This window comes from Strongylocentrotus purpuratus, unplaced genomic scaffold (genome assembly GCF_000002235.5).
Source record: "Strongylocentrotus purpuratus isolate Spur 01 unplaced genomic scaffold, Spur_5.0 spur5_scaffold_5, whole genome shotgun sequence".
In the NCBI taxonomy this organism is placed as follows: domain Eukaryota; kingdom Metazoa; phylum Echinodermata; class Echinoidea; order Camarodonta; family Strongylocentrotidae; genus Strongylocentrotus; species Strongylocentrotus purpuratus.
The window spans coordinates 26723718-26735479 of NW_022145611.1; the positions used below are offsets into that span (position 1 = coordinate 26723718).

Sequence of the window (11762 nt, forward strand, 5' to 3'; positions counted from 1 at the left end):
GCCAACTCGATGTTTGTATCCATCCCATCCCCCACCCCAGTCTCCTATAATTATCTCAATATTTGTTTATTGTCAAAGCATGAAATATTCTAAACTCTTGTAACACGATCGATCGAGTCTAGTGTGCAATTGTCTCTTCAGCCACTCATTATTATTTTTATTTTTTTTAACATATAGGCAGTGATCCCGGTTAGTTAAAATTGACTTTTTCTGCGTTGCAGCTCCATACATCACGTCACGTTACGTCAGAGTAGGCCTATAGCTACACATTATGTAATTAGAGACGATGCGTTAATTGTCAAATAACCTACTACACCTACCGTTGCATGGGTACTAATGAGTAGTCATAGGCAGCGATTGCCACCCATTTCATTGTCATTCATGCTCACTGCTATTTACTATGAGAGAGAGAGAGAGAGAGAGAGTGTGAGAGAGAGAGAGAGAGAGGGGGAGAGGGGAGGGAGATAGAGTGAGAGAGAGAGAGAGAGGGGGGGGGTGGTGATCGAAGATGAGTATAGGGTGACTATAACGAGTCTTCCCAATTTCCCTTAAAAAATCAATGGCCGTGGTCTTTGTCGTCCATATCGGTCATCGATCCACATACATGTACATGCCTCGTATGCTGACAATTAAACAACACCGTTTGGGACATCTAAACACCGAAGACAAGCTTTTCGTCCTGCACTCATCAGATTAAGCTACATGCATTTACAGAAGAAACCGGAAATCAGACATGATGATAAGAAACTAAAGGAAAAAATAATTTTCTTTAATTTGTGGTACCTTCATCTACAGAGATGGAGTGGAAAGTGACTTCGCGGACATTATATTGGCTGAGTTCGATGGCTGTTTTAGTTGTTATTGTCTCCACGTATGTATTTATGGATCTGGCTACCAAGCATCGTATGTATGTAAAGGTCGGACATAAACCATTTTATCTTGAACAATGTCTTCCGAATTTGAGTTGTGCCTCTGGACAGACCTTTACAAAAAGAGATGAACTCAGAAATATCTCTTCATCAAACGGACCTGGTGACGCCGAAGTGGATTTTGAGCTTTCATCTCTCACAGAGGACGGCCGGGCTCATGACACTTTCGATATAGGTGAGAGATTATTACCAACTGTTGACGATGGAAATGCTGCAGAGGAAGTCGATACTGTTTCGGCTTTAGATATGAAAAATGGTTTCTCAGAAGATGTGAGGTCATTAGATCAAAACATCGGCTACGGATACGACCCTCAAGTCTACGTTGATCTTTACAAGAATATGACGATCAATGATGTCTCTAAGAAGACAACCGATTCCCCTCCAGTCATCATCATCATGGCCCAATGGCGGTTCGGATCCAGCGTCTTTGGGGAGCTTTTCAATCAGAATTCTGATCTGTTTTACTTATTTGAGCCATTGTATACAACTACTAAATTAAGAAAACAGAAAGGTATTGGATTGTTTACGCCCGAGAGTCAGCAAATGTCCAGGAATATCTTGCGTAAATTATCAAGGTGCCAGTTTGATCCTGATTTTGTTAAAATATTAGATGGCTGGAACGGGAAAACCAAGAACAAAGCATTATGCAAGGCATCGGGGAAGTGTAGGATAATATCACCGAGCTGGATGAGTGGTTTGTGCCGGAAGTATAAAGGCCGAGTTGCTTCGAAGCTGATCCGAGTTGATCTAGAACTTCTAAGACCACTGGTGGTGGACGATAATATCAATCTGAAGATCATCCATTTAGTTCGTGACCCTAGGGGCTCTGCATTGTCCAGGATCAAATACAAGCTCAGTTTATCGGGGAAAATATCTCCGATAGTTCGTTCTCAATTCCCTAAACATGGACGATTGAAGCCTTTCAACCTTTTCAGCGTTACTCCAGAAACCGGACAGACTGTTCGAGGAATGTGCAAGTGGATCAGAAAGAACGCAGTTGTTTCGCCTGATCTTCTACCCACTTGGTTGCAAAGTCGTTACTACCTCGTCAGGTATGAAGACTTTGCAGACACTCCCCTGAAGGTCACCCAAGACCTCTACAGGTTCGTCGGAATTCCTTTTAAAAAGGAGGTTCAGGATTGGGTGATAAAGAATACACGTGAGACAGTCAGAAAAAATGATTTGTTTTCAACTCACAGGAATTCCCAAGTCGCAGCTACACATTGGATCAAAGATCTTACTGAAATGGAAGTCGGGCAGATTGAGGAGGAATGCAAGGATGTTTTAGAACTAATGGGTTACGAACCATATAGCCAACTGATTCACCAGGAAAAATCAACGAGATAATTATTGAACTGATCTAGGTCATTGTATTGACAAACCATTACTGTATCAATCATAACTTCTTCTACGCGGCTTCCATTCTCTCCTCTGTTTCTAGCACACACTCTCTCTCTCTCTCTCTCTCCCACCCCTCTAGCTCTCTCTATATATTTTATTTCTCTCTCTTTGTCTCTTCTATTCTCTCTCTTTCTTTCTTTCTTTCTCAATCTCCCCCTTCTCTCCTATTATATCCGTCACTCTCTATTTGTTTCTATTGTAACGATTTGAAATAGGTTGCCCTGTTTACAAACCGATCAGCACATGATCCGAATAAAACCCATGAATATTAAAGTATAATCTATATTTTGTTATATCCTGCATCAAAAATGTATTGGCTTTTAATTGGTTGACAGCTCATCACATGACCAGAAATATTTCAACTATTTTTAGAAAGTACTATATGAGAGTACTATTTGGGAGTTGACATTTTTTATAAAATTATTAAAATTTAAAGAATAAAAAATCTTATTTTAATAATTTGTAATTCTTCTGTTTTTAAACATTATTTTTTCATTCAGGATATAAAACAAATATACCATGCCTTCTTTTCGAGGTACTGGTTAAAACTATGGGCCTCGGTGACTCCAAAAGTACCATTTGCTTTGGGGCTGCGCCCCTCAGCAAATAGTACTATTGGAGTCACCTCTTGCGCATAGTTTTAACCAGAACCTCTCAAGACAGTGTATATTTGTATACTATTGTAAATCTTAACGTATTTTCTGTCAAATTGAAGTAAATTTCCAATGTATCACTGTATTTTACTGATCTTTTTAATCTGTTAAACTCACGCAATAATTCACTTGTACTATCTATTGCAACTATTTTAATAGCCGGTCTGGTTACAAACAAACACGACCCGTTAAAATCAATAAATATCGGAGAGGAAATATTACTGCATGTACATATTTATATATATCTTTATATTCTATATTTTTACTATGGATTTGAACAAATTTTAAATTTATATCACGTAATGTTTGACTTTAAATTGTAAAAGGGCACACGATTCAGCCTTTGGGCTGCGAGATGATTTTCAATAAAACAAACCATTTATACAAATAATAGGTTATCTTATATTTTTCATTAGGCGTATTCCTATCAATTTTTCAGTTGTCATTAATAATTCATGACGCTCACTATATAGAAAAAGCTGTTGTGTAAAGACAGGCGCGGCATTTATAGAGCGTTATTGACTGTGATGTTTCATGAACAAATTTCGATTTTGCAGCTCATACATTGTGATTGCACACTTTCTATTATCTGTGCATTCTTTGTGGTTTCATTGTTGTGTGTATTTCATGTTATAAATCTTTGATGTGGTCTTCTTGTATCCTCTACACTCCTGTAGTGAAATTTGAATACAAAATTTCTTTTTTATCAAAGGAAAGTATCACTTCCCTAGTCATGAAGGATAAATCAATATGATCTATTTACTGTCTTTGAGTTCTTCATCGATATAGAGTTTCTTCAACATAATATTTCGTTTCGTTGATGATCTGCCATAGACGAAAGACTTAGTGCATAGCTGATTGTCAACGAAACGGAGTCAAGTCTTTTGTCAATTCTGCTTGTTGGTACGGCAGCAGCCAGTGAAAACAATTTCGTTTATTAAAGTTAAGGAAATGCAAGCCTTACTTTTAACAAACAGAACTTTGTTATTCCTTGCCTATTTTTCCTTATTTAGGAGTTATGAAAGGGCAAAAACTGAACTTTCTAGAAATATGATTTCTTTTTGAAATTCAGATACCGTCCGCCAAATGAATATTTGGTTCCCTCTCTTCAAATCAATTTTGATCCCTCATGCGTAACATATGCATCATATGAGTTGCATAAAATGAAAGAGGAGGATCTAATGTTTACAAATATGTGTCATTTATTAATTATAATTGTAATTAAGTTATGATAAAACATCGATAATTCTCGGTTTCGTTTTTTTTCTTGGACGCACTGTATAATCATGTAAGTCAGTAACAAGATCGAAGTTGGATCGAATCTAATGATTCGACCTAGTGTGATATATTTTATGCACGTGATGCAATACAAGTTGTTTTTATCTTTGGTTGACTTCAAGAAAACCAGCTTTATAAATTTCGCTGTAGCCAACATGAGTTCTTGGACCAGAACAGTTGATGAATCTCACCATTTTGTTCTGTATAATTTGCAACTTCTTTTGATCTGACTCGTTTCTGTTACTACTATACCATGCAGGGTTAGCATAGTCAAATAAACATTGAATAAGAGCAAAACAGAGTTTACGTCTTGCTTTTAAATCCATACAACTTTGATATCTGTACACAAATTTCAGACGAGAATTCGCTTTTTCACAACTGATTCTACTAAAGACGGAAATGAAATTGCGCTAGCCAACTCAATGCCTACATACTTCACGAATTCTTTACTCTTGGTTATTTGATTATTGCGTGTCACTTTGAATTCAAATGACTTTTTAGAACTACTTTCAGAACAAAACAAAAATGCATTCTGCTTTTGTCCCCAAGTGTAGAGAAATAAAGACGTATTTATAGCTGCCCTAAAATGCACTGTTAGGTGAAAATAAAAACAAAATCTATGCAAATTAACCCACTTTGTTGAAAATGTATGTGTTTATGCAAATTAAAGAACCTAAATATGATACATGAATGTTGTCGCAATTATTCTGAATGTAACATAGGACAAGAGTTATAATTATAATCAATTCTCTATAAAAACTCAGTTGAGCAGGAGTCCAACTGTTCCCTTTTCCAAGTTCATCCCTCCTCAGCCCTAGCAACAAAAAAATTATGTGTTTGGATGTTTATGGGGAGGCACGGGCGTAAGCGGTGGATGCAATAAGAAAATCGTTAAATTAAATCAAAGGTAAATTCAAAACGCTATTGTATATTCCCAAAAAAAATAACGTTCAAATACGCAACAAGTAATGTTCGAACACTTCAATGCCATAAGGGATGGATAAGGTCAATGAAGTTGACGTAGGTTAATTTTTCCAAAGTTTTTGCTGTCGTGTTTTACCAATATTTGGGCAATCACGTACAACTTGATGATGTTTGTATCCATCCAATCCCCATCCCCAGTTCTCCTATAATTTAAATATTGTGTATTGTCAACGCAGGACTGAAACTCTTGTAACACGCTCGCTATAGAGTCTAGTGTACAAGAATAGAGTCTCTTCAGCCGCTCATCATTATTTATTTTTTTATCCCGGTTAGTTAAATTAGACTTTTGCACCGTTGCAGCTCCACACACATCACGTTACGTCAGAGTAGGTCTACACGTTACGCGAATAGAGACAATGCGTTGCCAAATAACAAACTACACCGACTGTTTGATGAAAGTGAGTAAAGCGATTGCCGGGAGCGATTGCCACCCATTTTTATGGTAATATTCTATCTGAGAGAGAGTAAATAGAAGTGCGTGGTTCGATCATGCGTCTAGGCCGGGTGACTTAAGAGTCTTCCCTTAAACATCAAATAACAGCTAGTGCTTGCATGCCTTTGTGTCGTCCAGGGACATCGACCAACATTTACATATATATTTGTATACATGCTTTGTATGCTGACAGCTAACCAACACCATTTGTGACATCGAAACATCGAAAAGAAGCTTTTCGTCTTGCACTCATCAGATAATTTTAAACCACAAGAATGAACAGAAGAAACCGGAAATTAGACAGTATAATAAGAAACTAATAGAAAGAAAAACATTTCTTGCATGTTGTGGTACCAATCACATCTTCATCTACAGAGATGGAGTGGAAAGTGACTTCGCGGACAGTATTTTGGCTGAGTTCGTTGGCTGTTTTATTTATATTTGTCTCCTCGTTTATCTCTATCTCTATGGATCTGCCTACCAAGCATCGTATGTATGTAAAGATCGAACATAAACCATTTTATCTTAAACAATGTCTTCCGAATTTGAGTTGTGCCTCTGGACAGACCTTTACAAAAAGAGATGAACTCAGAAATATCTCTTCATCAAACGGATCTGGTGACGCCGATGTGGATTTTGAGCTTTCATCTCTCACAGAGGACGGCCGGGTTCTTGACAATTTCGATAAAGGTGGGAGCTTATTACCAACTGTTGACGATGCAAATGCTGCAGAGGAAAACGATAATGTTTCAGCTTTAGATATGAAAAATGGTTTCTACGGAGATGTGAGGTCATTAGATCAAAACATCAGCTACAGATACGACCCTCAAGTCTACGTAGATCTTTACAAGAATATGACGATCAATGATGTCTCTAAGAAGACAACCGATTCTCCTCCAGTCATCATCATCATGGCCCAATGGCGGTTCGGATCCAGCGTCTTTGGGGAGCTTTTCAATCAGAATTCTGATCTGTTTTACTTATTTGAGCCATTGTATACAACTACTGAATTAAGAAAACAGAAAGGCATTGGATTGTTTACGCCCGAGAGTCGGCAAAATATGTCCAGGAATATCTTGCGTAAATTATCAAGGTGCCAGTTTGATCCGGATTTTGTGAAAATATTAGGTGGCTGGGGCGGGAAAAACAAGAACAAAGCAATATGCAAGGCTTCAAGGAGGTGTAGGATAAAATCAACGGGCTGGATGAGTGGTTTGTGCCGGAAGTACAAAGGCCGAGTTGCTTCGAAGCTGATCCGAGTTGATCTCGAACTCCTAAGACCATTGATGGTGGACGATAACATCAATCTGAAGATCATCCATTTAGTTCGTGACCCTAGGGGCTCTGCATTGTCCAGGATCAAATACAAGCTCAGTTACTCGGGGAAAATATCTCCGACAGTTCGTTCTCAAGTCCCTAAACATGGACGACTGAAGCCTCTCAACCTTTTCAGCGTTACTCCAGAAACCGGACAGACTGTTCGAGGAATGTGCAAGTGGATCAGAAAGAACGCAGTTGTTTCACCTGATCTTCTACCCACTTGGTTGCAAAGTCGTTACTACCTCGTCAGGTATGAAGACTTTGCAGACACTCCTCTGAAGGTCACTCAAGACCTCTACAGGTTCGTCGGAATTCCTTTTAAAAAGGAAGTTCAGGATTGGGTGATAAAGAACACGCGCAAGACAGTCAGAAAAAATGATTTGTTTTCAACTCACAGGAATTCCCAAGTCGCAGCTACACATTGGATCAAAGATCTTACTGAAATGGAAGTCGGGCAGATTGAGGAGGAATGCAAGGACGTTTTAGAACTAATGGGTTACGAACCATATAGCCAACTGATTCACCAGGAAAAATCAACGAGATGATTATTTAACTGATCTAGGTCATTGTGTTTGTTGATATTTTCATCTAGATTTATTTAAAATAACACCCTTGTCACAATATGCTCACCGTTACGTTTTGGCGTCATGTTTGAAGCCAATTGAATCTTCACAAAAATGTCCATATTATAACGATGATACTACTTTGGTATATGCGGAGCTTCTTAATAAGGAATGTCCTACATGGAGTCGTTGAGTTAGTATGGAGTAAAATAACAGGAGTTGAACTATATAGTGTTTGAGTGGCCAGTGATCGAGATTTGAGGTTTATGGAAAATGTTTCTTGATAATTGATCCAGATTGATATTTGGGGGTGGGGGGGGGGGGGTACTGAAAAGCAAATTGTCTCTCTTTCAATATTTTCTTTTGGTAAATTCGATTTTTTTTTTTTTTTTAAAGTATAAAGTACGCCTCAAAAGTAGATGGAATTCATTTTGTTGCTTTTATTATTTGTTGGGGGTGAGGGGAGAGGTTTCTTTTTCTTTTAATCTGACCACCATTTTTAGCCTTGTAACCAAATTGAAGTGTCTATGGACCGTGGCTCGTTGGAAGATTTCCCGCTAAATTTATAGGCAAAAAGTTGGTTCGACAACGATTTCTTTAAATGGTTTGATCGCGTGATCTTCCACCCATGGGCCCCGGGTTGGGACTGGAATCATTGAGGAATACCTATCGAGCCGTACGTGGGATGTGGTCCTGAGATGCCTTCTTTATACCCTTCCTCTCTTTTAACGCTTTTCCTTTTTTCATTTTTCATCACTAATTTGGGGGATGGCGGTGAATCTCGTTCCCTCTTGTTTACGCCACTGTCCTCATCAGTTTTTATTTGTATTTGCTAAACGCCTTCGAAGCTATGAAAAACAAAGTAAAATATCACTTTAAACTTTTGCATTGCTGAAAACATCATACCAAGACATATACATAAATTACATTTCGTGAAGACAGAAAGGTCTTTAATTGGCAGTAGCATAATTTGCACTCAAATATTGATATCAAGATATTCATATCTTTTGTTTTAGAAAATGTACTTATTGTGCAAAGAGAATGGTTCAACTGGTAGATAACATTGTGTTTCACTTGAAGGATGCACAAATAGTAATGTCACTAATGTAAGGGGTTAGGAAATTACCCTGTAACATGTAACATGGCGGAGTGCTGAAACAAGTCGGCACTTTTTGCTTGTCCCTCTCACACCAAACTTGAACCACTTTTATGTTTAGTAAATAATAACATTGTAATGCAACATATTTGTTAAGTATTATGTGTATTATGTCAGAACGACTTAAGTGATTATTACACTGATGTTAGACACTACAAAAAAGAGAGTGGCTTCAAGCATACCTAACCATATGTACCCGTCCTCAATAGTTTCATGCAGGTGGTGGTTCACTTGAAGCCACTCTCGTTTTGTAGTGTCTAGCATCAGTCATTTTTTCCACATAAGCAGGCTGATGTTTACAAGCTTCATATCAATCATATTTTGTTTTTGTAATACATCCATACACAATGATCTGGAAATTGAATTACTGGCCTATCTGCTGCACTCTCATAACTTCACATCCAAAGTTTACAAAAAAAAGGGAACATCAACTCTCCTGTATCTCCTTCGGGTTATGAAATGAACAGAACATGTACGGTTTTCAGTTTCATCTTTGTTTGTGTCCGATCTATTGTAAAACCCAAGGATTCAAATTTGATAGAACTAAATTCACACATTAAATTATCGTTAAAAATCTAGTATGAAACAATGATATACATGTGTACAACACTGTGGGTGAATAATCCAATTAATTATATACATTTGTTTTTCAAGATATCTGGGAAATGATACATGTGGGCAATTCCACGGTAACGGAATTACATTTCAGAGAAATTTTGGCTCGATTTTTATATACTGTAGATAGGTGGTTAGACCTAGCTGATTATTTATCTTTGAAAATTATTTTGTTATGCACCTGCTAGCAAATCAAAATCAAAAATATAAAAAATTCTTCATTCGGAACACCCCAGGACCAAAAATGTGTCGTTTACAGAATTACGACACAAAAATTGGGTTATTTTTTGCAATTACTTTGAAAAGAATTCTTCTGAAATCTGCAACTTTCGGGGGATGAAGTAATGCTAAAAAAAAGGTTGCTTGTATTGTTGACTGTCTCATGGTAAGATTTTTTTGGGTGAAGTTGACATAGTTTATCTATGCTGAATGGTTTTTTGAACAAAGGTAGCGTTAACGGAATTACACAATTGGTAACGGAATTACGTCTTCTGAAATAAGCTTGAAACAAAAATCAATTCGTTAACCTTCTGTAGGCTTAACTAGTTGTTTTATTGTTTCAGGGCTTGCAATAATTGATTTTAACTACAAATCAATTCATATGTGTACTTAATTTTAATTCTCTGGAATTTTCCTTAGTTATATACCATTGGTTGATTTTTCACACATGACCAATTGTCATCATCTCCAACTGCGATCTTTAGACCTTAAGTCAGAGCGATCTTTACAACCTCGTATTTGAGATTCATACAACTTTTTTTATATATATTTCTTACTTAAATTATTGATATTCTTTCTTGAAGATGTCTGGAAATTGGACATCCGAGGACGAACAACTTATACGGTTTATACAGGAAAACAATTAAAAGCAAGAAGAATGCGAACCAGTTAGGAACTTTTTCATCTTCAAAATAATGACTTTATGGTGATAACACACTGTAAAAACAAGGGTGTAGAAATTCTTACACCAGTATGGTATTGAATTGTTTTGACACCATTGGTGTTGATAGGGTTAGGAGATTACTGGAGTTTGTCTGAAAGTAAGAAAAGTATGGAAGATAAATATTTGGATTGGAGTAGTCGATGAAAGTTGCATTGATGCAGATATAAAGAGATTTATAGTTTCCGGGATTTATCAATGTTTCTAGTCTTGGGATATTCTGATATTTAAAAGCAGAGATATTTTGTCTTTGTTCCATTGTTATGATATTGTTAGTTTCATTATTCATTCTATTCTATTATGTGTGCTGTGTGCTTACTTTGAAAAGGGGGAACCAGGATAGCCCTATTTGCATTGTCTTAATATTACAACGTACAAATTAAAGGTATGGTTTATTGAACAAAAATTAAGTAGTGATATAGAGGTCACATAATGCGGTAATTCAACCTAGCTTGGTGTGTTGGTTTATCCAAATTTGTGAATTTGTTGTATTATATGAGTTTTATATTGAGTGTTACTTATTTGTTTAAGTATGTGGGTCAGGTATTTGCCTGTGTTAATGTTGAGAGTTTGTACTGTGGCAATTGGTTTTTAAAGGGCAATTTTACTCGTTTTATATTTGATAAAATGACATGTTTTGGGGAATGCATGATCTCCATGATTATCAGCATTATAATATGTAATATGCAAGTTACTGGTTACTACTAATAAAGAGACTCTTTGATTGTCCCTCTCACGGGATCTGTCATTGATCTCTAGATCTCGACCACCTCACACTAGGAACACCGAGCGTTGACAACAGGGAATTTTAGATTCTGCACGTGAGAACGTGGACTGCCCTTTTAAGGCAATGTGACGTCACTGCCAGTGCCTTAAAAGGACGTCACATTGCCTTAAAAGGGCAGTCCACGTTCTCGTCGTGCAAAAGTCCCTAATGTTCTATTTGATGAACGGGTTAGTGTTGTAAATACGATCCTTAGAAACGAATTCAGGTACATAAAGAAAGTGAGAATAGTGCATCACCAAAATCTATTGCAACAATAAACGAAAGTACACTCTAAAACTGAAATGTTAAATGTCAATTTAAAAGGGCCGAGGAGTGACCACTCTTTCAAAATGTCAGATTGTTTCTTTTAACCTGCTAGATTCAACCTTTATAGTGTTGGATCCAGCATGTTCAAAGTGTTAATCTACGATTTTGAAAGAGTGGTCACTCCTCGGCCCTTTTAAATGGTGATTTAACATTTCAGTTTTTAGAGTGTACCGTTTCCACCTATACGGAACAACGGTCTTCGTCTACTTAGCCACGAACGTGAGGCATGCTATCGAGAAGAATTATGCATGAAAACTTAGTATCTACAGGAATAGGTACTGAAATATCCTATTTTTGTTTATGATATTTATACGAATTTTACAATATTGTTTTCATAAAACTGGCTAAAATAGCCGAGATATATTTGATATTATAGTCGATATAAATGGTATTTAAA

At 37.0% G+C, this 11762-nt stretch overlaps 2 protein-coding genes across 2 annotated transcripts; both read left to right on the forward strand.

Moving 5' to 3' along the window:
• Positions 1-789: 789 nt before the first annotated feature.
• On the forward strand, positions 790-2409 carry LOC105440528 (carbohydrate sulfotransferase 3-like). Its single transcript, XM_011670814.2, has one exon. The coding sequence runs from the start codon at positions 798-800 to the stop codon at positions 2274-2276; it is 1479 nt and encodes a 492-aa protein (XP_011669116.2). The 5' UTR covers positions 790-797; the 3' UTR covers positions 2277-2409.
• A 3736-nt stretch (positions 2410-6145) lies between these two features.
• Positions 6146-7543, forward strand: LOC105440526 (carbohydrate sulfotransferase 3-like). Its single transcript, XM_011670808.2, has one exon. The coding sequence runs from the start codon at positions 6146-6148 to the stop codon at positions 7541-7543; it is 1398 nt and encodes a 465-aa protein (XP_011669110.2).
• Positions 7544-11762: the final 4219 nt, after the last annotated feature.

What these genes read in the sequence shown, in the direction of transcription:
- LOC105440528 (XM_011670814.2), top strand. Translation starts at nt 798, where the DNA reads ATGGAGTGGAAAGTGACTTCGCGGACATTATATTGGCTGAGTTCGATG.
- LOC105440526 (XM_011670808.2), top strand. Translation starts at nt 6,146, where the DNA reads ATGGATCTGCCTACCAAGCATCGTATGTATGTAAAGATCGAACATAAA.